Source organism: Dipteris shenzhenensis, chromosome 16, assembly GCF_047967505.1.
Source record: "Dipteris shenzhenensis isolate YYH24624 ecotype China chromosome 16, Dip_SZ_1.0, whole genome shotgun sequence".
Lineage (NCBI taxonomy): Eukaryota > Viridiplantae > Streptophyta > Polypodiopsida > Gleicheniales > Dipteridaceae > Dipteris > Dipteris shenzhenensis.
Genome location: NC_141611.1, coordinates 38,263,608 through 38,291,148, shown reverse-complemented (window position 1 = coordinate 38,291,148; position 27,541 = coordinate 38,263,608). Strand labels below are relative to the sequence as shown.

At 43.6% G+C, this 27,541-nt stretch overlaps 1 protein-coding gene across 3 annotated transcripts in view; it reads right to left on the bottom strand.

Moving 5' to 3' along the window:
• Positions 1-25,775, bottom strand: part of LOC147892924 (Protein prenylyltransferase superfamily protein) — a 133,856-nt gene extending 108,081 nt beyond the window's left edge. For all 3 annotated transcript variants that reach the window (XM_087387124.1, XM_087387122.1, XM_087387123.1), the window contains exons 1-2: positions 25,638-25,775; positions 25,152-25,553 (exon numbers count right to left, since the gene is read on the bottom strand). In XM_087387124.1, coding sequence (XP_087243250.1) covers positions 25,152-25,553; positions 25,638-25,699 — 464 coding nt within the window. In that variant the 5' untranslated portion in view covers positions 25,700-25,775. The remainder of the gene's footprint in view (positions 1-25,151; positions 25,554-25,637) is intronic.
• Between the last annotated feature and the right edge of the window lie 1,766 nt (positions 25,776-27,541).

The window sequence follows — 27,541 nt, the reverse complement described above, 5'->3', positions numbered from 1 at the left end:
AGCTCTGTTTCATGCTACAACAAAAAAGTGTCGCTATATAGCGACCTTTTTGCTCTGTTCCGTCTCTATATAGCGACGTTTTTAATTAAAAACGTCGCTATATAGCGACGGATAAGCGTCGCTATATAGCGACGGATAAGCGTCGCTATATAGCGACGCTGTGGGTTAAAACCCGAGACTCTCGTCGCGCGGTGCTTTCTTTATCCTCTTCTCTTATCTCTCAAGTAAGCAAGCCAATCTCTCCTCCCACCTATTTTCGACAACCTCCCACCTATTTCCGACAACCTCCCACTCTATTCCCCACTCCTCACCCTTCTCCTAGCTCTTGTACTCCCTCTCTACCCTTTTCCCTCTTTCCTTTCCTGAAAGTAAGTTCTTGAAGAGGTGAGTTTGTTTCAACAATGTAGGTTGTTTGTTTGTTAGCTTTAGTTTTGTGAGTGCTTCTCCTTGTATTGCTAAACCTGTAAACTAGTTTTCATGCTTGTTTTCAAAGGATTGAAACAAAAAACGAGATTTCAAGAAAGAAAGAAGACTCACCTCTTTTTTCTCTATTTCTCTTCCTTCTCTTTCTCCTTGTCTCCTCAATCTCCTCCTTTCCTTGTCTCCTCAATCTCCTCCTTTCAAGAAGTTACTTTTGTAATCTCCTCCTTCCTCTAACATGTTATTTGATAAAATGGGTTGTTTCCTCTCTTTTGTAGGGCCAGTCCATAACACCGAGCAGGACGTACTATTTCAGGTAAGTGCTTCCTCTTTTTTCCATTTATTATTTTTGTTATTTGCATTGGCCTGCAGCTAGCGCCCTGCACCAATATTGTTCCACCCAGCCAACCTTGCTGAAACGTGAGAGCCAACTGAGAAAAAAACATACGTGAAAGCTCATTCTCACCTCTCGCTAGTTTCAACAAGCCCCATCTCCCTAGATGGATCTAGATGCCACATGTCATCATTATAGGGCCTTACTAATGCAACATTTCATCCCTCTCTTGGGATGCTTTAGTTTCCTTTGCCCCTAGGCACATTTCTTGCATTAGACCCTTAGCCTTAGATCCACCTAGTCTGGTGCTATCAACCCTCACCTAGAACCTTGACATTAATTCCCTCCCGATCATTTACATGAAGCGCAAATAAAATATATTACAAATATAGATCCTTTAAGGGAAATGTCGACTGATTCTTCCGAGGTCATGCTACCTCGGCTAGAGCGTAACATTCCTTCCCTCTTCAGACATCAACGTCCTCACTGATAAAGTCTGGGAACACTCTCCGCAACTGGTATACGGATTCCCAGGTAGCTTCGGATAGAGGCTGACCATGCCATGCAACCAACACCGTGGGTATCTTTCGATTTCGTATTTGCATTGTTCCTCAGTCCAAGATTCTTGTTGGTTTGCGCCTCGCATTATCCTCTATCTCCTGAAACAAAACCACACCTTCGATTAGTGAGTCATCTGTATGTAAAAATTTCTTTAAGCGTGAAACATGAAAAACCCGGTGCACCTTACACCCCTATGGCAATTCTAATTTATAGGCTACCGTGCCTATTCTCTTTAGAATTAACCACTGCCCACAGTATCGAGGTGATAACTTAGCACACTCTCCTGAAGTTAACGACTTCGAGTGCGAAGGAACTCTAAGAAAAACTTTTTCTCCTTCCTTAAATACTCTTATAGACCGGTTTTCATCCGCATACACCTTGGCTCTATCCATAGCCTGGCAGATATTAGCTCTCACAAGTGCTAGCATCTCCCGCATCTGAACCATAAAGTTCGCGGCACTAGGCACTTTCTGAGGTACTCCAACTATAGTTGGATTTGCTGGTCTATAACCATAGTTCAGCTCAAACGGACTGAACCTGGTAGAGGAATGTTTTCTATCATTGTAGGCAAACTCTAACAATGGCAACCACTTGTCCCACGTATGTTGCCTCAATGACACATATGCCCTTAGCATATCCTCTAAAGTCTGGTTGACTCTCTCCGTCTGACCATCCGTCTCAGATCCCCACTACTCATTCCCAACTCAATCCTTAGTGTCTCAAATACCGCGGTCCAAAAATGACCGGTAAATCTAACATCTCTGTCTGACACTATGGATCTAGGCAATCCATGCAGACGAAATATATGTCTAATAAACAAATCTGCTACTTGCGGGCACTAACAGACTCTCTAGTCGGAATGAAGTGAGCCATCTTGGTTAGACGGTCAACCACCACAAGGATAGAATCATACCCTCCTTGTGTCGTAGGAAGCCCTACAATAAAGTCCATGGAAATGCTCTCCCACTTACTCAGTGGTATTTCCAAGGGCTGTAAAAGTCCGGGTGGCTTCACCCGCTCGGCCTTACTTACCTGACACGAGAAACACCGTGTCACATATTCATGAATATGCTTTTTCATCTTTGGCCAAAAGAAATCTCGCTTCACGAGATCATATGTCTTTTCGACCCCTGGATGTCCCGCACATGGGCTATCATGGCACTGTCGAATGACTCTCTGCCTGAGATCATTCTGACTAGGTACTACTACCTTGCCATTTCTTTTCAGCATACCATCCCTTATGGTATATCTTGCATAAGTTTGGCCTTTTCTGGATGCCAGGTCATCCTTTTCATTTTCCCCGGGTTTTAACACATGAGCTTTAGGCCATAAGCTCTGGACAAACTCGTCCACCTTTTGAGTTTCTCTAATCTCGGTCATTAGAGCACTCTCTAATACCGTAAAACTCATATTGTGCATAATGCGAGACAACGCATCAGCAACCTTATTATCTTTTCCTCTTCGGTACCGAATTGTCAAATTAAACTCCTACATGAGCTCGGCCCACCTAGCTTGGCGGCCCCTCAAGTCAGGCTGTTTACAAAAATGTTTCAGAGTATCATGATTCACATCCACATAAAACTCTGAACCATACAAATAATGCCTCCATGTTTTCAAAGCATGGATAACAGCATATAACTCCAATTCATGAGTTAGCCAATTCCTTTGAGAGGGAGAAAGCTTCTTGCTTTCAAAGGCTACTGGCCTTCCCTCTTGAAGGAGAACTGCTCCTACCGCAATGCCACTTGGATCGGCTTCCAGGAACAACGGTTTCTGGGGATCAACTATTTTTAACACCAGTCCAGTGACCACAACTTGTTTTATGGTGTTAAAACTTTCTTGTTGATTTTGTTCCCATATAAAAGGTACTTTATCTGAGGTCAGATCAGTCAATGGCGATACTATTTCGAAATATCCTTTGATATGCCTTCTATAAAATTGGACAAATCCCAAGAATGATCACAACGCGGTCAAACTCTGAGGGATTGGCCAAGTTAGTATCGCAGCCACTTTCTTCGGATCCATTTCTACCCCCTCTGGAGTAATTATGAATCCTAAATATTCAAGCCTAACCATACACAGTATAGTTTTCTTTTTATTTACATAAAGACTGGCTTTCCTCAAAGTATTGAACACTACTCTTAAGTGTTCACAATGCTCAGTAATACTTTTACTAAACACTAAAATATCGTCAATAAAATGTACTACAAACTTTCCGATATACGGACGTAGTAAATCGTTTATAAGCATGACGAATGTAGCAGGAGCATTGGTAAGTCCGAAGGGCATTACCAAAAACTCATAATGACCAAACCTGACCACCAAACAGTTGCTATCAGTGAAGAACGCATCACTGATTGTTGGTGGCGGATAGCAGGCGTGGAGTTGTGAAGTCGAAAGCCACGAACGGTCGTCGAAAGACCAGAGCACAGGCACGGGGTGCGTGATAGTTCGTGGGTTTAACGAAGAGATTGATTGGCGCTCACGTAGAGATTCCAAACAAACGGGAGGCTTTCATTGAGATACGTGGATAGGACGACAAACAGCGTGGACGTGTAATCAAAGAGCTTCGCGTGATGCCAAACAGAGAACAGAATTGGGCTCTTGACCTCCACGCGATGGCTAACCTGACGAAACATGGGCTAACCTGACGAAACACGGGCTGATCTGACGAAACATGGGTTGACCTGACCTCCATGCGACGGGCTGATCTGAAGCGGTCGGAGAGCAGATTTCGATCAGAGAGCAGGCTTCGATCAGAGAGCAGGCTTCGGGGACTCCATAATGTCGAATTTATAGACCAGGGAGCACTTTACCCATTCTCCCTTTTGTTTCTGTCATTTTTGTTTTGTTAGAAACAGATTCAGTTCGTGGGTTGCAGTGTGCATAAAGGGATAGCCAGTCCGTATATAGACTTGTGGTTTATAGCAGGGACAGATTATGCCTGTGCATATGCATGTGTGCTTCAGTCAGAGTTGACTTGCAGGAATTTCCCTAGTATAGGGAAAAGCGCTATTTGGATATATGCCTGTGTCAAATGCCTAGTTAGTGTGAAGCTTGAATTGCAGGCATTCCCTAGTATAGGGAATTGTGTCAGTTTGTAAATACAGTGTTCTAGCGGTGTTAAAAAAAGAAAAAAGAAAAAACAAAACAAACCAAAACACCCATTGAACTGAATGGAAGCAGAAGAAGGGGCTTCCAGGAGGAACCCTGGTGAGTCAGGAGTCCGGCCGACCCAGCAGGTGTCGTGGTCCAGGAGTTCACACCTTATCTGGCAGGATTGCATTACTTGAGGATGCCTTGCAACAGTTATTAGCGCAATAGTTACAGGCCAATACAGGGCAGTCTGAACTTAGAAGAGTAATACACAGTATGTCTACGAGACCTTCTCGAGATGAGAAGGGAAAGGCTCCAATGGAACTGCAGTTTAGTGTCCATACGGTCGAGCCTAGGAAGGCTAAAGTACCTAATATTGCCAATTACAGGCCGGAAAAGTATTCTGGTCAGATGAATGACCGTAGTTCTGATGTCATTGAGACCTGGTTACAGAAATGGGACGAGGCGTTCACCATTTCTGAAATCAGAAATGACATCAAGAAGATCCGTGAGGCCACCCACATGTTTAGTGAGGCAGCGGATCGGTGGTGGATTAAACAACAAAAAGATGGTATAGCATCCACTACCTGGGAGGGGTTTAAAAGAAAGTTCAGGAAACACTTCTTACCTCCTGACGAAGCATCCCGAGCTTGGGATCAATATAGGAACCTTGGTCAGAGAAATTTGTCAGTGGCTGAATACACTGATAAGTTTCGAGAGAGTGTAATGAAGGTTGATGAACCCCTGCCTCAATCAATCCAAGTGAAGATTTCATATTTGGATTGAATGATCGAATCAAAATGGAAGTTCGGGCTAAGTACGCGAACACGTTGGATGATGCAATAGCCATAGCCCTGAACTATGAAGATGCCAAGGGCAGCAGACCAAGTGGGTTTGCACAGGTTGGAACCGAGTATGGGTACCAGAAGAAATCTGGGTTTAAAAAGAAGTGGATCTCCGCCGAGTGGTCAAGCCAAGCAGGCGAAACCAGCTGAAACTCCTAAATCAAGTACCACCATTAGAGTGAAAAGGAAAGTAACCCCAATGGCAGCCCGGGCTTGGTCTAAGTCTCCCTTCACCCAGAGTAAAGAGAAAAAGCGAGGAGAGAAGGCTTGTGTTTTGGTTGCCTTCAGCCTCATGAGTGGAAGGATTGTCCACGTAATAAGGATCGTCGGATGGCTGAGATGGTAGTCTCAGAATGCGACGTGGAAATGGAGGGAAGTCCCAGAGCGGAAGAGATGCAAATTTAGCTAGCGGGATCTTCTCAAAGGTTAGTACCTTGTTTGTTATGTGTGTCTGTTGCTAAACTAGTAACGAGTGCATCTAATAACATCCTATCTAAGCCCGCAACAACGGGGTATACAGCCTTTAATGATACGGAGTTAATTAAAATGAAAGGGCAAGTGGCCAATCATGATGTCATTGTGTTGTTTGACTCAGCGTCAACTCACAATGTAATTAACTCCAAGCTCGTGAAGAGGCTGAAGTTAAAGACAAGTCCATCTGACTATGTCAGGATGGCAGATGGAAGTTCAACTGAAGTATGGGACCAAAGGGTTACCTAGTTGGAACTTCGTATTCAGGACTATGCTGAAAAGCTTGATTTTGAAATGACTAAGCTTGCTCATGCAGATATAGCCCTGGGTATGGCGTGGCATTCTAGGAAGAATCCAGCCATTGATTGGAAAAAGCACGTATATCAATTCAAGATGAATGATGTGCTTTATGTCTTGCGAGGTGAGAAAGATATACCTCAGGGACTGTTGGTTTCGGTGATGGAAATCCGAAAAGCTCAAGAAGAGTTTTTATTCCTTTGCACAGCATGAGTAAAGCCGGTTGATGATTCTTCGGCTAGCACTGATGTTATGCAAAGTGGTGAGATGGCCAAGTTGGCTAATCTTATAACAGAGGAGTTCTCTGAATGTTTTAGGGATGAACTACCTTATGGGTTACCTCCGGAGCGGAATGCTCAGCATAAGATTGAACTGATCCCGGGGGCAGAACCTGTAAATAGACCTCCTTATAGAATGAGTTTTACTGAAGAGGCGGAGATGCGTAGACAACTGGAAGAATGCCTCAAGTTGGGGCAGATTTAACCAAGTTTCTCACCTTTTGCTTCGCCAGTGATATTAAAGAAGAAAAAGGATGATACGTTTCGCCTCTGTATAGATTACAGAGCATTGAATAATATCACTGTTAAGCACAGATATCCGATGGCTCGGATTGATGATTTGCTAGATGCATTACATGGAGCCGTGGTTTTATCGACCATCGTACATCCCGCAAGACTGCCATCGACCCGCTAAGTGACCTTCATTGTTGCACTGCAGATTAAGGCCTCGACGACTTTCTCTAGTGCAAGCAGGTTCCTTGAGCACTAGCTATTGCATCGTCCTTGTGACTAGCACACAGAGAAGAGAGACGTTCAAGCCCCTACGCTCCTGCGACAAGCTGTCAGCCTAGAGCGCAAAACCTGCCCGTCCAATTCCTCTGCAGGTCTTTCAATTCACGCTCGCGTTGGACTTCTCGTCCAAACCCACAGATCCCCTCTAGATTTTTTTTTTTCGTCAACCTTATAGCTCTGATACCAAATGTTAACCACTAACTTCTAACTACAGACAAATCACGGGAGAAGCACCAATATTGTTCCACCCAGCCAACCTTGCTGAAACGTGAGAGCCAACTAAGAAAAATCTAATTCCAAAATATACGTGAAAGCTCATTCTCACCTCTCGCTAGTTTCAACAAGCCCCATCTCCCTAGATGGATCTAGATGCCACATGTCATCATTATAGGGCCTTACTAATGCAACATTTCACCCCTCTCTTGGGATGCTTTAGTTTCCTTTGCCCCTAGGCACATTTCTTGCATTAGACCCTTAGCCTTAGATCCACCTAGTCTGGTGCTATCAACCCTCACCTAGGACCTTGACATTAATTCCCTCCCGATCATTTACATGAAGCGCAAATAAAATATATTACAAATATAGATCCTTTAAGGGAAATGTCGACTGATTCTTCCGAGGTCATGCTACCTCGGCTAGAGCGTAACACAAGGTATGAAATGGTTAAAACCACTAATCCCAATCTCGCTTTCAAATCACAGGTGATGGCACTAAGATGAACCTCCCAACCTATCTCTGTGTCAGCAAGCTCACAATCTTACACACATCCAAGCTCTTGCATGCTAATCCACAAAGCCCACAAATCCCTAGATGGATCTAGTCTACCACATGTCATCATTCTGGGGTACCTCTTAAATGCATCATTTACCCCTCTTGGGATCACATTTAATTCATTTGCCCCTAGGCACATTTACACATTTAATGCATTTAAGACCCATAGCCTTAGCCCCATCTAGTCCATGCCATGTCCCCCTCATTAAGGACCTTGACAGTGATTCCTTTGATCATTTGCATGAAACGCTAATACGACAATTGGTCCTCTAAAGGAAAATATCCATTGATCCCTCCGAGGTCGTGTAACCTCAACTTGAGAATAACATTCCTTTCCTCTTCAAGCATCAGCGTCATCAATGATAAAATCTAGGAATGCTCTCCGCATCTGATACACGGATTCCCAGGTAGCCTCAGATAGAGGTAAACCATGCCATGCAACCAACACCGTGGGTATCTTCCGATTGTGTACTTGCATTGTTCCTCGGTCCACGATTCTTGTTGGTTTGCGCCTTGTAACTCAGCCCCCTCTGAATAGCCTGACACTCACTCCCAGTGGCCCTCTGACCAGCCTCAGCCTTTGGCATCAGTTCAACCCTCTAGAAAAGTGTTCACGCAACGCATCAGACGGTGAGTCGGGACAGCGAACTGAGTAAGGTTTGTTGAGATATCGAGCTCCACTCGTGATATGCCAGGGTGACCGTTGTGCATTTATGTCACCGACTTGTTAGCTGCAGATGCGGTTGGTACACCACCCATGAATAATAGCTGGATGATAGCTATCTTTATGTACTCTAGTTAGTGGCTTAGTTAGTATGCCACCTAGGTTAGCTGCGTTTGATTTGAGATCCACATATAGGGTTCATCTATTCCTTTTGTACTGAGGGAGAGTTCTTTTGGCTTTCACAACTAAGAAGAGAAAAACTGTTTTCAACCTCCACCTTTGTGTGTATTTCCCCATTGTGTATGTAAGAAAGCTGCAAGTGAGACTCCTTACTTCTCTCCCACTCTCTTCACATGATATCAGAGCTCGGTTCATGGTAAGGAGCTCAAGAAAGCAAACCAAGTTCGTCGTGTCTTGGTAAGAGGATCAATGTTACTTTCCTTTTTCAAGTTTGGGAGCAAATCTCTGCAAGTAGCACAGCCGAAAAGTGCAAGAGTACACTGTCTCAGATTGGGACACTCTTCGCGGTGCAGCGAGAGGGTAGTATATGCTACGGGAGTGGGCGAGCCCTAGGTGATATTATTTTTTGATTCGAGACCGTATTGGTGACGGAAGTTTTCCACAGGCACGAAAAGTGCCCTGCTTTTGCTCTGCGACCATTGTTCCGCAGGTTGGTAAAAAGTTACCGCAGAAATTGTATCGTATGCATGTGCGCAGAGATATTAGGAGTGACATAATCATTCTTATTGCCTGTTGATGCAAAATCGTCACTAGGAAGTGACTGTGTGGTCAAATACCACCTTCGTCAGTTTTTCAGATTTGCCCTTATGAGACAAAAGTTGTGTTTTTTGCAGTGACAAAATATTTTTACAGTATTCTGTAATGGCGTCTGATGCTCTTTCACAGATACTCCCTAAAAAGCTTGACAAGAACAACTCTGATGTGTGGACTACTAAAGCTGCATCTATTGGAGCCTGTCATTATTTCGTCACTTTTATTGATAACTACAGCAGAAAACTTTGGGTGTATTTTATGAAAAAGAAAAGTGAAGTGTTTGGGCATTTCAAAGCTTTTAAAGCTATGATTGAAAAATAAACAGACCTACAAATAAAATGCCTAAGGTCAGATGGAGGGAGAGAGTATCTCTCCAATGAGTTTGCAAGGTTCTTGCAAGAGCATGGCATAAAGCAGCAATATTCATGCAGTCATACCCCACAGCAAAATAGACTTGCAGAAAGAAAAAACATACATATTAGAGAGATAGCTCGTGCCATGCTCAACCAAAAAGACCTGCCAGATTATTATTGAGCTGAAGCAGTTACTATAGCAGTCTACATAATGAACAGGACTCCCACTGCAGCAATACATGGCATGACACCAGAGGAGAGGTTTACTCGTAGAAAACCAGCTATTTCTCATTTAAAAGTTTTTGGTTACCTTGCCTATGTTCATGTCCCAGATGAGCTGAGATCCAAGTTGGATCCAAAAGCTGAGAAGTGCATCTTTATTGGTTTTTCTCTGCAGCATAAAGGGTATAGATGCTATAATCCTTCTACTCGTAAGTTTACAGTGAGCAGAGATCTTCTTTTTTATGAGATGAGCAGCTGGTATAAACCAGTAAATGTGATTGATGATGTAGATGCACAAAATGGTAATGCTGCACAAAATTCACAGCAGTAATCACAAAATATTAGTGGACTTGTAGTGTCCTCTAGTAGTGGTTCACATACTTCGCCATGGACACGCAGATTGAGATCAAGAGAATCTCCTCAAAGCAATGCAGATAGTGGTATGCAAGTATCACAAAAGGAAAAAGAGAAAGTAGATCAGCCCATGGTTGTGCGAATGCAGGTCACTCTTATGTGGATAGTGAATCTCGTGGCTCAAAACAGAGCCTTGATGATTAGTTGGGTATTCCTTCTGTTGTTACACCTGGAGGAAGGAAGACAATGGATGTTTTGAGAGCACCTAGTAGTGAGCCTATTTTGCACAGGTCTACCAAAGTTAAGTATCCTGTGGATAGGCTGAAATATGATGGATTTACAACCATTCACTATGCCTATATGATCAAAGTGATACATGAACCAGAACCCACTTCTTTTGAGCAAGCCATGGGAAAAGAAAAATGGGAGAAAGCCATGAATGAAGAAATGGATTCCTTGGAAGCAAATGCTACATAGGAATTGGTGCCTTTGCCTAAAGACAAGAATGCAATTGGTTGCAAGTGGGTCTATAAGGTGAAGCATAATGCAGATGGTTCTGTGAGCAGATACAAGGCAAGATTAGTCGTCAAGGGGTATGTACAAACATATGGCATTGATTATGAACAAACATTCAGTCCGGTTGCAAGGATGGCAACCATAAAAGCAGTCATTGCTACCGCTGCATCAAAGCGATGGTCTTTACATCAGATGAATGTAAAGAATGCCTTCTTGCATGGTGATTTGCAAGAAGAGGTCTATATGGAGCAGCCACCAGGTTATGTGCATGCTGTTCATCTTGAGTTTGTTTGCAGGTTGAAGAAAGCCTTGTATGGCTTGAAGCAAGCACCCAGAGCATGGTCTGACAAGATAGGACAGTATCTTGTCACTATTGACTTTCAGATTTTCACGGCAAATTTCTCACTTTATGTGAGAAAAACATAGAAAGGTATTATGCTGCTTGTCATTTATGTTGATGATTTAATCATCACAGGTGATAGTGATGAAGATATCCTTCATGTGAAAATGCTATTGAAGCAAAAGTTCGAGATGAAAGATTTAGGAGAGCTGCATTACTTCTTGGGCATTGAGGTGATTAGATCCACAAGTGGGATATGGCTTTTGCAGAGGCAGTATGGACTGGACATGCTGTCCAAATATGGGATGACAGGCTGTAAGCCTATTTCAGTTCCTTTGGACCAGAATGTGAAGCTGAGTACAGATGCAGGTGAGCTTCTGGAAGACCCTACTATGTACAGAGGCATAGTAAGAAGTTTTATTTATATGACTATTACCAGGCCAGATTTGAGCTATGCTGTTGGGTTGGTAAGTCAATTTATGTAAGCTCCAAGGAAACCGCATTTGGATGCGGCTAGACACATACTGAGGTATGTGAAGTCCACATTGCAGTATGGACTATTTTATGAGACTGGGGTTCAAATACAGTTGCATGGATACACTGATGCTGATTGGGCTAGTAGTATTTCTGATAGACGATCTACCAGTGGATATGTGTTCTTTTGAGAGTGCTGCAGTCACTTGGAGCGGCAAGAAACAGCCTACAGTTGCCTTGTCGAGCACAGAGGCTGCGTACAGGTGTACAGCAATGGCTGCATGTGAGGTAGCTTGGTTACATAAGCTACTTTATGATATGCATCAATCTACAGATGGGCCAGTTGTCATTTATTGTGACAACATGAGCAGTATACACTTGGCAAATAACCCAGTCTATCATGCTAAAACAAAGCACATTGAGGTGCATTATCACTATGTGGAGGAGAAGGTTCTAGTAGGTTTTATTGATCTGGTTTATGTCAGCACAGAGGATCAGGTAGCTGACATATTCACGAAGGCATTAGGTACAGAGAAGCTACGCAAGTTCAGAGACCTGCTTGGTATGCAGGAATTGGGATTGAGCTCGAGGAGGAGTGTTGAGATATCAAGCTCCACTCGTGATATGCCAGGGTGACCGTTGTGCATTTATGTCACCGACTTGTTAGCTGCAGATGCGGTTGGTACACCGCCCATGAATAATAGCTAGATGACAGCTATCTTTATGTACTCTAGGTAGTGGCTCAGTTAGTATGCCACCTAGGTTAGCTGAGTTTGGTTTGAGACCCACATATAGGATTCATCTATTCCTTTTGTACTAAGAGAGAGTTCTTTTGGCTTTCACAACTAAGAAGAGGAAAACTGTTTTCAGCCTCCACCTTTGTGTGTATTCCCCCATTGTGTATGTGAGAAAGTTGCAAGTGAGACTCCTTACTTCTCTCCCACTCTCTTCACAAGGTTTGGGGTCTGTTTCAGCAGCTCTTTTCAATTATCTTTTATAGTTTTACACAGCTCATTCTCAGCTCTTTATTTCAGTCATCTCTCAGCTCTCTTATAGGATCTATCACTCCTAGCTTTCACTCTTTCACTCACGCAATATCCCTGCATTCTGGTGGACAGCACAAGCCTCTCCCTTGCCTTGCAGAAGCGTCCTACATCGTCAGTGTGGACAGCATCAAGGTCTCGGTATTGGTCGGTGTTGCCTCTCAGGTCTTTAGGTCTGCTATACGTATGCAGAGTGAGCTCTTCAAAAGCGTGTTTTTCGTGCTCTCAAAGAGTGTTCTTTGTATTTCTCAGTTCTCCAAGTATAAAGCAAATTCTCCCCTGATTGGGGGAGGGGACCCTCATTGGGTACAAGGACCCAATCGGTTGTCGACTCTACTCTCTCTCTACCCTCATCTCCTTTCTCTCTCTATGGTGTACAACGCTAATTCCTCGCTAAAGGTTTAAAGAAAGTCTTGCTATGAATTACATGATCAGATTACCGTTGCATGTTACAACAAGCATCTCACTTGCCTTGCAGAAGTGTCCTACATCGTCAATGTGGACAAAATCAAGGTCTCGATATTGGTTAACGTTGCCTTTCGGGTCTTTGGGTCTGCTCTACATGTGGACAGTGATTTCTTTAGGAGCGCGTTTGGTGCTCTCTCAAAGAGTGTTCTTTGTATTTCTCAGTTCTCTAAGTATAAAGCAAATTCTCCCCTGATTGGGAGAGGGGGCCCTCAGTGGGTACGGGGATCCAACCGGTTGTCAACTCTACTCTCTCTCTACCCTCATTTCCTTTCTCTCTCTATGGTGTACAATGCTAATTTCTCGCTTAAGGTTTAAAGAAGGTCTTGCCGTGAATTACACGATCAGATTACCGATGCATATTACAGCATACCATCCCTTATGGTATATCTTGCATAAGTTTGGCCTTTTCTAGATGCCAGGTCACTCTTTTCTCCGGGTTTAAGCACATAAGCCTTAGGCCAAATGCTCTAGATGAACTCGTCCACCTTTTGAGTTTCTCTAATCTCGGCCATTAGAGCACTCTCTAATGCCGTGAAACTCATATTATGCATAATGCGTGACAACGCATCAGCAACTTTATTATCCTTCCCTCTTCGGTACCAAATCGTTAAGTTAAACTCCTACATGAGTTCTACCTACCTAGCTTAGTGGCCTCTAAAGTCAGGTTATTTACATAAATGTTTCAAGATATCATGATCTGTTTCAACATATAACTTTGATCCATATAAATAATGTCTCCATGTTTTCAAAGCACAGACAACAGTAGACAACTCTAATTCATGAGTTGGCCAATTTCGCTTGAGAGGGAGAAAACTTCTTGCTTTCAAAGGCTACTGGACTTCCCCCTTGGAGGAGAACTGCTCCTACTACAATGCCACTCGCATTGGTCTTCATGAAAAACGATTTCTAGAAATCAACTATTTTTAACACAGGTCCTGAGACCACAGCTTGTTTTATGGTGTTAAAACTTTCTTGTTAATTCTATCCCCATATAAAAGGTACTTTATATGAGGTCAATACAGTCAATGGTGATACTATCTCGGAATATCCTTTGATATGCCTTCGATAAAATTGGACAAATCCCAAGAATGATCGCAAAGCAATCACACTCTAAGGGATAGGCTGAGTCAGTATCGCAACCACTTTCTTTGGATCCATTTCCACCCCCTCATGAGTAATAATGAATCCTAAATATTCAACACAGCACAGTTTTCTTTTTATTTACATACAGGCTGGCTTTCCTCAAAGTACTGAACACTATTCTCACGTGTTTGTGATGTTCAGCAATACTTTTGCTAAAAACAAGAATATCATCAATTAAATGTACTACAAACTTCCCGATATACGAGCGTAGTAAATTATTCATAAGCATAACGAATGTAGCTGGAGCATTGGTAAGTCCAAATGGCATTACTAAAAACTCATAATGTCCAAACCTGCTTCTAAAAACAGTTTTATGCACATCCTCGACTCTAAGACGAATCTGATGGAAGCCGCACTTAAGATCTATCTTGCTGAAAATTATGGCCCCATGTAATGCATCTAACAAGTCATCGATTCGAGCCATCGGATACATGTTCTTAACAGTGATATTATTTAGTGCTCTGTAATCTATACAGAGGCAGAAAGTATCGTCTTTCTTTTTCTTCAATATCACTGACGAAGCAAAAGGTGAGAAATTGGGCTGAATCTGTCCCAGCTTGAGATATCCTTCTAGTTGTCTTCGCACCTCCGCTTCTTCGGTAAAACTTAATCTATAGGGAGGCCTATTTACAGGTTCTGCTCCCAGAATAAGTTCAATCTTATGTTGAGCATTCCGCTCTAGAGGTAACCTGTAAGGCAACACATATCCCTAAAACAGTCAGAGAATTCCTCTGCCATCTAATCAGCCAACTTGGCCATCTCCCCATCTTGGGTGCCATCAGTGCTAGCTGATGAACCATCAATCAGCTCTACCGATGCTGTACAAAGAAACAAAAACTCTTCTTGAGTTTTGCGAACTTCCATTACGGAAACCAACAGTCCCTAAGGCAAATCCTTTTCACCTCGTAAGAAATACAACACATCATTCATCTTGAACATCTATGGCTGGATTCTTCCTAGAATGCCAAGCCTTACCCAAGGCTATATCTGCATGAGCAAGCCTTGCTATTTCGAAATCAAGCTTCTCCGCATAGTCCTAAATTCGAAGTTCCAACTGGGTAACCCTTGCATCCCATACGTCAGTTGAACTTCCGTCTGCCATCCTGACTGTATATGCATAGTCAAATGGACTAGTTTTTAATTTCAGCCCCTTTACGAGCTGCCATTGGAGTTACTTTTCTTTTCACCCCAATGGTGGTAGCCCCTTTAGAAGGAGTCTCAACTGGCTTCGCCTGCTTGGCTTGGCCACTAGGCTATGAGACACTCCCTTTACTGACCCACTTCTTCTTAAAGCCAGTTTTCTTTGGGTACTCATACCGAGTCCCAACCTGCACAAACCCATTTGGTATGTTTCCTTTGGCATCCTCATAGTTCAAGGCTATGGCAATTTCTTCATCTAGCGTGTTCGCGTACTTAGCCTGAACTTCCATCTTGATCCGAACGTTCAATCCAAAAATAAAATTTTTTACCTATACCGACTGAGGTAGAGATTCATAAACTTTCATTACAATTCCTCTGAATATATCAGTGTATTTGGCCACTGATAAATTCCTCTGACGAAGGTTTCTATACTAATCCCAAGCTCAGGATGCTTCGTCAGGAGGCAAGAAGTGTTTTCTAAATTCTTTCTTGAGTCCCTCCCAAGTAGTCGATGCCACTCCATCCTTCTGCTGTTTTATCCACCATCTATCCGTTGCCTCATTAAACATGTGGGTGGCCTCGTGGATTTTCTTCATATCATTCCCGATTTCACAAATGGCGAAAGCCTCATCCCATTTGTGTAACCAGGTCTCTATGATATCGAAACTTCGGTCAGACATCTGGCCAGAATACTTTTCTGGCCTATAATTGGCAATATTAGGCACCTTAGCCCTCCTAGGCTTGACTGTATGAATACTCGTTTCAAGCTCCATCATGAGATGGTCTAGTAGACATAATGTGAACCATTTTCCTGCCCTGCATTTACTTGCAGTTGCCTTGCTGTAGGCTTATACATGAATTTCAAAAAATCTAGGCTTCTTTCCTTGCAGTTAAATGCAATTCTACCAAACAATGTCTTCACCTATGTGGGCGCGATACCTGCAGGGTCGGCCGGACTCCCGATTCTACGGGATCCACCCTAGAAGCTTCTTCTTCAACTTCCATTGCAATAGCTTTGCCATTATCCATGAAATCTTGCAATTAGAGTCTAGGAGTTTAGCCCTACTTGGGTTGGCTTATTTTGATGACTTTTCTTTCTTTCTTTCACCCACTATCCAAATGATACAAACTCGAAAATTGTATTTACAACTGTATATAACAACTTTCCAAGCCCCCGCTATACAAGCATATAGCAAACTGTAAAACTGCAAACTACAAATTGTCGGTGCACTTTCCTATGCTAGGGAAATTCCTGCAATTTAAACTAGTTGCAATTACCAAATAACTGCAAAAGGAAAATTCAAACAGAATCATTTTTTTTTTAAAAGAAAGGATGGAAAGCTCCCTGGTTAGAACTGCAACTGTCTATGCACTGATGTCACTCTACACCTCTGTGTATCTATGCAGTCTCCTCTTCACGACCTCCTGTTCTGACAATTGGACAATGAAATGAATACATGATCGTATGACAGTGTCCTATTGCTTACTGTAAGCGTATGACGGTGTCCTATTGCTTACTATGAGCGTATGGTGGTATCCTAAACGTAGCATAGACCCAATACTATATCCATGTAAGTGGATGAACCACCCAACTTCGAAGCATGCAAGCGTAAGTAGACCAATGGACGAATCGATCACCACTTTCTATCGTGATAACAAAGCTCCACCTGCAAAGATCCCTTCGTCGATCAACAAGTGGAAACCCTTGCAGCTACATAAATTCCCTACGTTCGCGTCAACCAAAAACCCCACAATGATTGGCCTCATAATAAAACGTCACAATCACCAGCCCTGAAGCACTGTGATCGACCAACCCCACCAAATCAATTCACGATAGTGTATTAAGTACCAGCCGATTTTGTCACCTTGTGACAACCAAGCTCTCCAAAAGTAGTCCACGACCTTAAGGCTAAAGCCTTGACAACCAGTCAGGCTCTCTGAGTACTAACGCGATATCCAACTCCTCTCTTTCTTGCAAGTAACGACCTGAAGGTGGTGCTCCCGACTCCGTGTGACCAATTTAATTCATTTGCCCCTAGGCACATTTACACATTTAATGCATTTAAGACCCATAGCCTTAGACCCATCTAGTTCGTGCCATGTCACCCTCGTTAAGGACCTTGACATTGATTTCTTTGACCATTTGCATGAAATGCTAATACGACAACTGGTCCTCTAAAGGAAAATGTCCACTAATCCCTCCGAGGTTGTGTTATCTCAACTTGAGCATAACAAGGTCGGTGTTGGAAGAGACCTGAGGTGAGATTGAAGAACCAAGAGCATGACTGTCAAGAGAAGGTGAGGCAGGAGCATGTGATGATGAAGGTTCGTCAGAGAAGGGGGGAAGGGGGGGGGGGGGGAGCTCTAGAGAAGGAGAGGGTCGAGCTGGGTTTTGGAAGGGGGATGGATTGTTAGAGTGATGACACACGAGTGAGGAGGATCAAGAGGCAGAGAAGCAGGGTGAGGAGGAGAGAAGGATGGCCCAAGGCCACCAGCTGGTTGGATGGAAAGAGATAGGCTCCTCTTGGAGTGGAGCATGATCGGCTTTTGCAGGCCCCTTCAGGAATGGAACTAGATCCTGAGTAGAAACGTCTATAGGCAAATCAAAAAACTCGTTCCTATTCAGAGAGGCCCATCTCGATGGGGTGCCTCGACCACTTGCTTATCATCAAGAAGACGCTCAGTTGCAAGCTGTTCTTGTGCACATTGTCTCCATTGGGTCCTTTTGGCATTAGTAGCCGCATGCTCCCCTCTTCCCTTCCACTCTAGTGTGAACAACAGCTGTGGGGTCTAACACTTGGAGTTTGAGATCCATTTACGACTAGCCTGAAATTCCAGTCCTAGGTATTTGTAGAGGCACAATTTCCGGCTTTGGCAAGTAAATAAAATGTTTGCCTCTTTATCCCTTGTACCTATTGCCATCACCTTGGTCTTAGTCACAACCTCTATGCCAGCATTTTTACAGAATTCACTAAGAGTGTTTACGTGTCTTTGTAGGTTGACCATGTCTCTTGTAAATAATAAACATCATCTGTATATATCACATCATTAGTATATAACCTGCTACATGTACTCCACCTCCTCCTTGTTTCCTAATCCAATCTTCTGGCTCATGTATGAAAAGCCCAAATAAAGTCTAAGGAGAGCTGGCAGCCTTGTTTCCCCTTATCTTCTCCTAAAGTATGATCAAGTTTCAACCAGGCCTAGCTTGTATATGGCAGGACAGTGTGCATGATGGGACAGATTGCAGGGGGACTCGGACCACATAAAAAGGAGAGAAGCCTTTCTCAGTACCTGGGAACCGAGCCCTTCTTACATTTTGGAGAGAAAGAGGTATTGCATGGCATTATAGGCCACCTGAGTGGCTCTTTCCTCATCCCGTTGTACAAGAGATCTCCCCATAGAGCAGCCAGACGGGGAAAAACTCCTCTTCTTTTATCTCTGTACACTTTCTAGGGGAGTTGTGTTTTTATCTTGATGTCTCCATAGCACTAGGATGTTTGTATTTCTAATTGTTCCCCCAGTTCGTTTCTCGAAACTGCCTTTCTGAATCCACAAAGCAATGATAGAGCCTTACCTTTACCTTGTGCTCCTTCCCAAACTGCCCCCAAAGCTACTAAGTGATCTATTGTGGAAAGCTTTGGCCTGAAATTATCAGATGGTACCCTTTTCCCATTATCTTCAGCACATTTACTGATTTTGCTTTCAAACAATGAGCTTTGCCATTAAACTACTCACCACAATAGTTTTGATCTTTGTTTATTTCGTATCTCCTGTGTTGCTGCCATCCTTTAGGAAAACCTGAACCCGATATGCCTTATTAAATATGTACTTTAACACTTTTAATAGCATTTCTCCTTCCTATTTAAGCATCTCAGATGTGAGTCCTTGAGTGTCCTATGCCTTTCCGTTTGCACAACATTGAATGCCTTTTGCCATATCTTTGATTGTAGATATATCACCTCCCTCCTTTATTTTGATTTCAGGTATGTTTATGCCCTTTGTATCCCTCTCATAGTTCTCTTTTTTGGAATGGTCACCTCCCCATCTGTAAGCCCCCATATGAAGAGAGCATGGGGGAGGTGGACCTAGGGATGTATAGACTGCCACATGGGCAGAGAATGGGGCTGCCACATGGGCAGCACATGAGCTGCCATGTGGACAGCAAGCAAAGGGAACACACCTGTAGTCAAGATGGCTGCAACAGATGGCACCAACAACAGGACCAGATGGCGAAGCATTCAGCATCAGGATCTGGCCTGGAAGAGGTGGATCTGGAACAGTAGACATGGCGGGGTGTCCCAGGTAAGAGGCACGATGATGTCAGCAATAGAACGGGTGTGTACGGGCAGGACATAGTACCGGCAAAGAGCTGGGCATGGCACAGCATGGCGGGGGTCTGTGGGCAGGTGTACAGCCTGCAAGAGGGCCTCCAGCAGCAACAAAGGACAGCCTAGCAGCAGCCCAAAGGGCCTGGCTAGGGCCCTTATACCTTATATAGGGCTGGTTGGACCAGCCAACCAAGTCGGCCAGCAAGCAGACTGGCGGCCAGGATGAGGCTGGCTGGTCGGTTTTATGACAGCCCCTTGGGGGCCTATAAAAGGAGGGCCTCCATGCACTCATTCTATATCTTCTGGAGCAGCAAACCTGCAGCAGACAGGAGCAGCAGTTAAGGCATTCTTGGACCTACTCCTAGGAGGTGAAGAAGACCTATGTAGAGCTACAGACTGAGCTAGCAAGGTGCTGTCCACCTAGGCTGATTCACACGCAGTAAGGTGGAGAAGAACACTCTACACAGAGAGTCTACATTTGCTCGAGGTGGAGCACGCAGGCCCAAAGATCTAGAAGTGCTTGACACCTAGTAGGAGAACCTTTTGGTGTTGTATCCTGTCCTAGTTTCTGGACAGACGGAAATATAAAGTGTTGCTTCTATATTTGTCTCTAAGCATTGTCTATTTACTGGCTTGCACATCTATGCACATTAAGTTAAGAAGTTTCTGATTCCACACTTCACACCACACTGTGTGAGCTCCTGGGCAATACTATCAGTCTTCCGCTGTGCGTACCCTCTGTTGGGTCATTTCTAACATGGTATCAGTGTGAGAATGGAAGAAAGAGCAAAGGTGAGAACAAGAAGCAGGAGAGAGAGAGAGAGAGAGAGCTGAAAACGTAGTTGCAATTAGATGAGAGTAAGATACAACTGAATGGAGTGATGGGTTTTGTCTAAGTGACAAAACCTTATCACTTCACTAACCATAGTTAGTGAACTAACTGTGGTTAGGGGGAAAAACCTCTAAGTGAGGGAAAAGTGCCCCTAACCTACTTATTACATTACATTGGTCACTGCTAAATTATAGCAATAATTCTAACACCCCCCTGCAGTGCCAATGTCATGTACAAGGAAATGATCAATCACCAAAAGGAGATAAGTTCAGGGCACTGCAAAATGCCTCAAACTTTTCACGTGGAAGTGCTTTGGTTTGTAGAGTGTGACATCAAATGATTAACCTGCTTCATGCATTGTAAGCTTCAGCCCCGGCTCCATGGGAGTAGCTATGGGCTTACAATTCTGCATGTTGAATCTGTCCAAGAGTTTTTGCACATACTTGGATTGAGACATACCGATGCCACTTTGCTCTTGAGTGCACTGGATCCCCAAATAAAAGTGTAGCGCCCCAAATCTGACATGTCAAAAGTGGTCTTCAATTCAGCTTTAAAATCTGCAATATTATCTTCATTTGACCCTGTGAGCAGTAAGTCATCTACATAAAGAATGATGACTAAAATATCCCCCCCATCCTTCTTGATGTAGAGGGTGCTTTCAATTAGACTATTGTGCAGCCCCTTGCTGGTCAGAAAGGAATGAATCTTTGCATACCATGCACGTGGGGCCTGTTTCAGCCCATACAAAGCTTTATTTAGCTTGCATACCTTGAGTGCATTCCCTGAAATTTCAAAGCCTGGAGGTTGTTTGACATAAACCTCTTCCAACAAGTCTCCATTAAGGAAGGCTGTTTTTATGTCCAACTGATGAACATTCCACTGAAAATTTGCAGCCGTTGCTATGACTGACCGGATGGTTGTCATTCTGGATGTAGGAGCAAAAGTCTCCTCATAGTCTATGCCCTTTTTCTGAGCATATCCTTTTGTGACCAGCCTTGCCTTGTACCTGTCAATGGTGCCATCTGGCTTTCTTTTAACTTTGAAAACCCACCGTGTACCTATGGCATGTTTACCTGGTGGCAAGTCGACAACTTCCCATGTCTGATTTTTCTTAATGGACTGCAACTCATCGTGCATGGCATTCATCCAATGCACATTATCCTGTGCCTCTTCAAATGTCTCAGGTTCCTCTTCATCAAGAAGAGTACCTGCATAAGCTGATTCAACTGAAAGAGCACCTCCCCCATGCCTTACTGCACTCCGAGTTCTGCCAGGTAATGGAGCATCAATTTTACTCTCCCTGAGAGTCTGTAACAGCCAATTTTGGACTGTTTTTGCTCCATGTATATCTGCAATTTCTTGCGGAACAACCTCTTCCACGGCTTGTGGAGGTGGTATGACATCCTATGGCTGAATCGAAGCATGTGGAGGTATCTGAAAATTCTGATTTTCATCAGATATATCAGCAGGGGAACCCAAGGCAATGGGTAGTAACCCCTCAAAGACATCACCGGAAGAAGAAGGCATATCAAATTCAGCTTGAGTGTGAGCTGAATTTTCTGAAAATATTACATCTCTACTGACAATGATCTTGCGTGTGACAGGATTGTAGAGACGGTAGCCCTTGCTCTCTGCACTGTACCCAACAAAAATGCATTTGATTGCCTTATCAGACAATTTATGCCGGACTCAACAGGCACATGAGCATATGCAAGGCATCCAAAGACACGGAAATGATCCACAAAAGGCTTTCTCCCTTGCCAAACTTCATAGGGAGTCTTGGTCTTCAAAGCTTTTGTGGGTGCCCGATTTAAAACATAATTGGCACACATGAGACCTTCAAGCCAAAATTTGTGAGGCAATTTTTTGCTTTTCAGCATACATCTATCCATATCCATAAGAGTACGATTTTTTCTCTCAGCTTTCCCATTTTGCTGAGGAGTTAGCCTCACTGTAAGCTGATGTACAATGCCCTTGTCTTTCCAAAAAGCATCAAAATCTGCAGACAAGTACTCCCCTCCTCTATCTGTGTGTAATGTCTGTATCTTGAGTCCGGATTCATTCTCAACCATGGCTGCAAAGTGTTTGAAGACCATAAACACTTTTGATTTGCATTTCAGCCCATAAACCCAAGTGTAGTTAGAGTAGTCATCTATAAAAGTGACAAAGTAAAGATGACCATCCAATGATGGAGTCCTCATGGGACCACAGACATCACTATGTATAAGCTGTAATTTTCGAACAGCTTTAACTGATCCATCCTTCTTAAAAGGAGATCTGTGCATTTTACCAAGAATGCACCCTTCACAGACATGTGTAGGAGGTGTTTCAAGAGGAGGCAATGCATCAACCATGGCATGTTTTTGAAGCGTCATCAAGCTGCCATAATGCATGTGTCCATATCTCGCGTGCCATAACTCCGCATTCTGCATAGCAGCAGTAGGAGTGAAAACTGTAAGAGCATGTGCTTGTCTTTTCTCATACATGTCAAGCTGAAAAAGACCACACAACAGAGTGCCAGACAATCTCAAGGCATAGTCATGCTCTCTATCATGGACTGCACACTTGTCATCTTCAAAAATGACCTGAAATCCAACTCTGTTAAGAGTGGACACTGAAAGTAGATTTTTTGTGATACCAGGCACATACAAGACATCAGAAATTCTGAATGTTGAGCCATCAATGGCTGTAAGTTCAACTTCTCCTGTACCACGGACTGAATAGGAGGAGTTGTTGGCACATGTGACCTTTTTACCAACAGGTGGTGGATGCAGAGATGTGAAGAGACACTTCCTGGAAGTGATATGCTTTGAGGCACCGTTGTCAAAATACCATGTATTATGTGTCTCATTGACACTAAAAGCTGATGCATCCTTGGAAGAATCATAACTGCATGTCAGAAAAGCATAAGTGTCATCATTACAAGTGCCTGTACTATCCCGAGCAGCCAACTGAGAGTTTGAAATGCAAGACAAGAAGGCATAGTCGTGCTCCACAAAGTTGGCTGTAGCTTGCTCATTGTCAGATGCATGAGGAGCTGAATCTGAAACAGCCATACCGGAGCTTTTCTTTTCTTTTGCAAGCCTTTTCTTGCATTCTCCAATGTAGTGACCTGGCTTTTTGCAGTAATGACATATTCCCTTCTTCTTGGGCTTACCTGCATCACCCTTAGCCTTTTGAGAAGGCTGTCCTAAATCACTGGAAGGCTGATTTGCTGAAGTCTTTGCCTGTCCCTTTACTTTAGGCTTGAATTTTGAGAGCATGGCATGTTCACCTGCTCGTGAAGCCATGTTTTTCCTGGTCTGCTCTTCCTGCAGCAGAAGTCCTATCAACTCGTGAAAAGTGAGAGGATTTGCACCCCCCTCAACGACAAATTCAGCGAGGTATGAAAGCTGAGATAAGACTCAGGAAGAGAATTCAGAGTAGTGGTAATCATCTCTGAATCAGAAATGATCTCATCAATATTCAGCAACTGCTCTCGTAAATCCTGTAGCTTTGTGAGGTGCACTGACATGGAGTCGCCCTCTTCCATATGTGTGAGAATTCTCTTTTCAAAAAAGACACCATGGCATCATTCCGAGCTGCATACATGCTCTCCAAAATATCCCATGCTGCCTTTGAGGTCTTACACGACCGGATATGTGGAATGATGAATCTTTTCACTGAAAGAGAAATACACGACAAAGCTAAAGCATCACGTGAATCCCATCTCTTCTGCTCTGGAGTGGTAGGTATAACTGCACCAATAACTTGTGCTGCAGCTGTACCCTGTGCACGAGCTCTGCCTCCTCCTTGTTGGGGAGGGGTATTAGGTGCCACATTTGCTGGCCGGAACTCATCCCCACTTACATAGTCCCATAAATTACGAGAAATCAGAATATTGTGTACCATAAAACTCCAGAGGGAGAAGTTGGTACCATCCAGCTTATCCTCTTGTGAGAGACCACTGAAACCGAAATCATTCTGATTTTGTTGGGCCATGTCTAAGAAAGAAAATACAGCAAATGCAAATCTGAATTCCCTTGCTGGGAATGGAGTGCACAAATCCCAAAAGAACACAGCCAAACATTGGCTTAAAAATGCAACTCAAATCTCTGTACTATCTCTATCAGAAATCTGCCAGAGCATTCAATCTCTCCCAAAACCTGCCAAGAGTGCTTCAAAACACTCACAGAAAGGCAGTGTGAACTGAAATCTGTGAAATTGCTCTCCCAACACAAAAGCCCCAATTTGTGGCTTGAAATTGCAACCAAAAAGGAAAAAATTTACTAAAAGCCCCAAATCTACAATTTCTGAACAAAAGCCCCAAATTTGGAGTTGAAATTGAGCCGAATTTCACCCAAATAGCTAATCTCCTACAAAAGCCCCAATTTCTTGGCCAATCTTTGCAATTTGCTTACAATGTGTGCCAAAAAATGAACAAAAGCCCCAAGCTTCAAATTGAAATTGAGCACAACTTGGGGCAGTTTGACAAAAGCCCCAAATTTAACAAAACGCCCAATTTACAGAATGTGCTCAGATCTGTCCAAAAATCTGCCTAGCCAAACAGTGGCTCCCTGCAAAGAAAAGTCTCCCAGACGACCAACTTCAAAAGTGCCTGCAGGAATGCCCGTGGCTACAAAATGTATCTATCATCTACATCTTTCCACAGAATTTGGTTCATGTGCAGGTCACATTAATCACTGCACTCTAGAAGTTGGGGCAAACGTTATGCTCTTGCAGAAACAAATGCTAATCTGAAAGGTATCACTTATGGCATATCGATCACAAGGTGCACATAATGCATGTGAATTGTGAATTGACCAAACCACTGAGGCTAAGGTTCTTTAAGTATTACGAGCCAACCCATGTATGTTTCCAAAAAAGTTGGCACTCGCTTTAATATTCTCATCAGTAGTCGTCTGCACCAACCTGACATTCCAAGCCGTCCTGTAGCCTGAATTGATGATGACCAGCACCCTGGTGTACTTCATGAGCTTTTTCTCCAGAGATGGTAAATCGTCGTTGTTGACGCATTCAGATCGGCTGTTAAGCTGATCGACTTTTCTTGATTCCACACAATATTGAAAGCTTTGCCGCGTTGCTAGAAAAGCCGACTTTGCAGCTTTGTACAGCGGTGGCAAAGCTGTAACTGTGATCGCGAGCTTGTGGTCAGCGCACCAGAAAGCCAACGTATCAGGAGGGGTGACGGGCGATTTTTGGGTCTCAGCATCGTCTCCACTGCCCACAAGTGCGTCGGAGATGCGATCAGGGTGCAAGCTTGTGTCGTGAAGGCTTGCAAGCTGAGATGGATGGAGGAAGCCCAATTCATCGCTGGATCAAATCCGTTCCAAGGAAATGAGGAATGCATTCGGAAGAGAAGGAAAAAGCTTGTGGTGATGGGCGATTTGGACTTACATGAGCTGATTTCGTTCTAAAATGTTGTCGAGCTGCCACAGGAGCGATTCACCAAGCTCCATCTTTGCTCAATTTTCATGATTTCACCAAGCGACTCGTCATCGACATCCTCAGTTAGTCGATCGTGATTCGTAACTACAGTTGTTGGAGCGTGCAAGTAAATCATGAGTTGATGTTTTTGAGCATGATGTAAATCATGAGTTGATGTTTAAGCGTGATGTCGATTAAAAAGTATGACTTCAAACTTGAGAACATTCAAAAGCGCACTAGTTTGAATGTCATACAAGATAATGTATGGAATTCCGAGGTCTTTGATACGAGTTACAGCATAGCATGACGTGTCTACAACGGGTTACACACCCGCTCCGATAGGTCTCAAGGTTTGGATCCTTGGGTTCCTTTAAGCTCAATGAATAAAATTCCAAGTTTAATTTACAAATCTCAGTTTTTGAATGCTTTTTACAAAATTTTCAAATTAGATCCTTAGCATTGCTTTTAGTTGGGAAAAATGTTTTCGGGAACATTGCATCTCGTTATGTGCGTGGAGGGGGGGAGGGGGGGACACCTACTATATACATATGTATATAGTATACACCCACACATTTGCATATCACACATGTTGTGCACATGCTCAACTGTATGTATGCTTATGTACTTGTGTATGCCTTGTTAGATATGCTCAATGCCCCACCCCCGTGGTAACCACCAGTGGTCCAAAGTGCTCAAGTTGTAAGGCCCCCATATGAGGAGAAGCCATGTGTGAGCCCGCGACACTGGATGGATCCTGACTTGCATGTCAGATGAGGTCTATCAATGAGACCATTGATGGTAGAAAGGTGATCTATGTGAGTCTAGCCTATGGGCTGGGCAGGGTAGGTACGCTGGTAGCACAACGAGGCACATTGTCTTGATTGTGTGGGAGCCCCTTATTCTTGTTGGGGCTTGGGGGGTCCCAAGGGGGCCAGCGGCCCCCTTGTTGGGGGTTCGAGGGCGAGAGCCTCTGAGGCGACGATATAGGAAATATTCCCTGAATATTCCATGGACGACTAGTCAGCTCCATCGACTAGGTTAACTGGTTGGCTCCACCGACTAGGTTGACTAGCCGGTTCCACCGACTACGATGATCCAACTACCACCCTCATAGCTATAAAGAGGCGACCTCCCCAGTCCAATGTATCAAATCAGTTCAGATCAGATCAGACCTTCCAGCTAGTAGCTCTTCACCTAGTATCTATCTAGATCGCCATCTAAGCTCCACCATGGGAGCACACGAGTGGACGGAGCCATCATTTGTACTACATCAGTATTGAAGGAAAAGTTTATTTGTTTGCAGTTTGCTATGTACTCTCTATTCTTTGTTTCTGTTCCACTACGCCGTGTAATTTAACATGCCTATATGTTTACACATGCATATGTGTGCACAAGAGTCATAGTGTGTCTACACACATGTACATGTGTGTTGATTATCTAGGCATGTTTGAGTGTGTACGTCTATGCTTTTGTATATGTATGCATGTATATGTATATGTGTGTGTACCTTATGTGTTTACTCACCCACATAAACACAAATGTCCACGCATGGAGACACACACCACATGCACATACATAGACACACACTCACATGTGTTAGCTCTTTCCCATGGCTTCCGCAGGAAGAGCAGGGTATTCTCAGTATGCAGGGTTCCGAGGCTTTTTGTCACCTACAGATATATCGATGTTGTCGTTTGTAGTATAAGTGTAGCTTAGGACCTCGAGTCGTATTTCGGTGAGAGACGTACGCTTAAGTGTGGTAAGCAAACATAATGCATGCATGTGTGAAAGGAACGTGCATCATCATAGTTGAGGTAATGAAGGCTTTCGCCTTCATTGGAGGTTGAAGGGTTTAGAAGGAGTTTAAGGGTTAG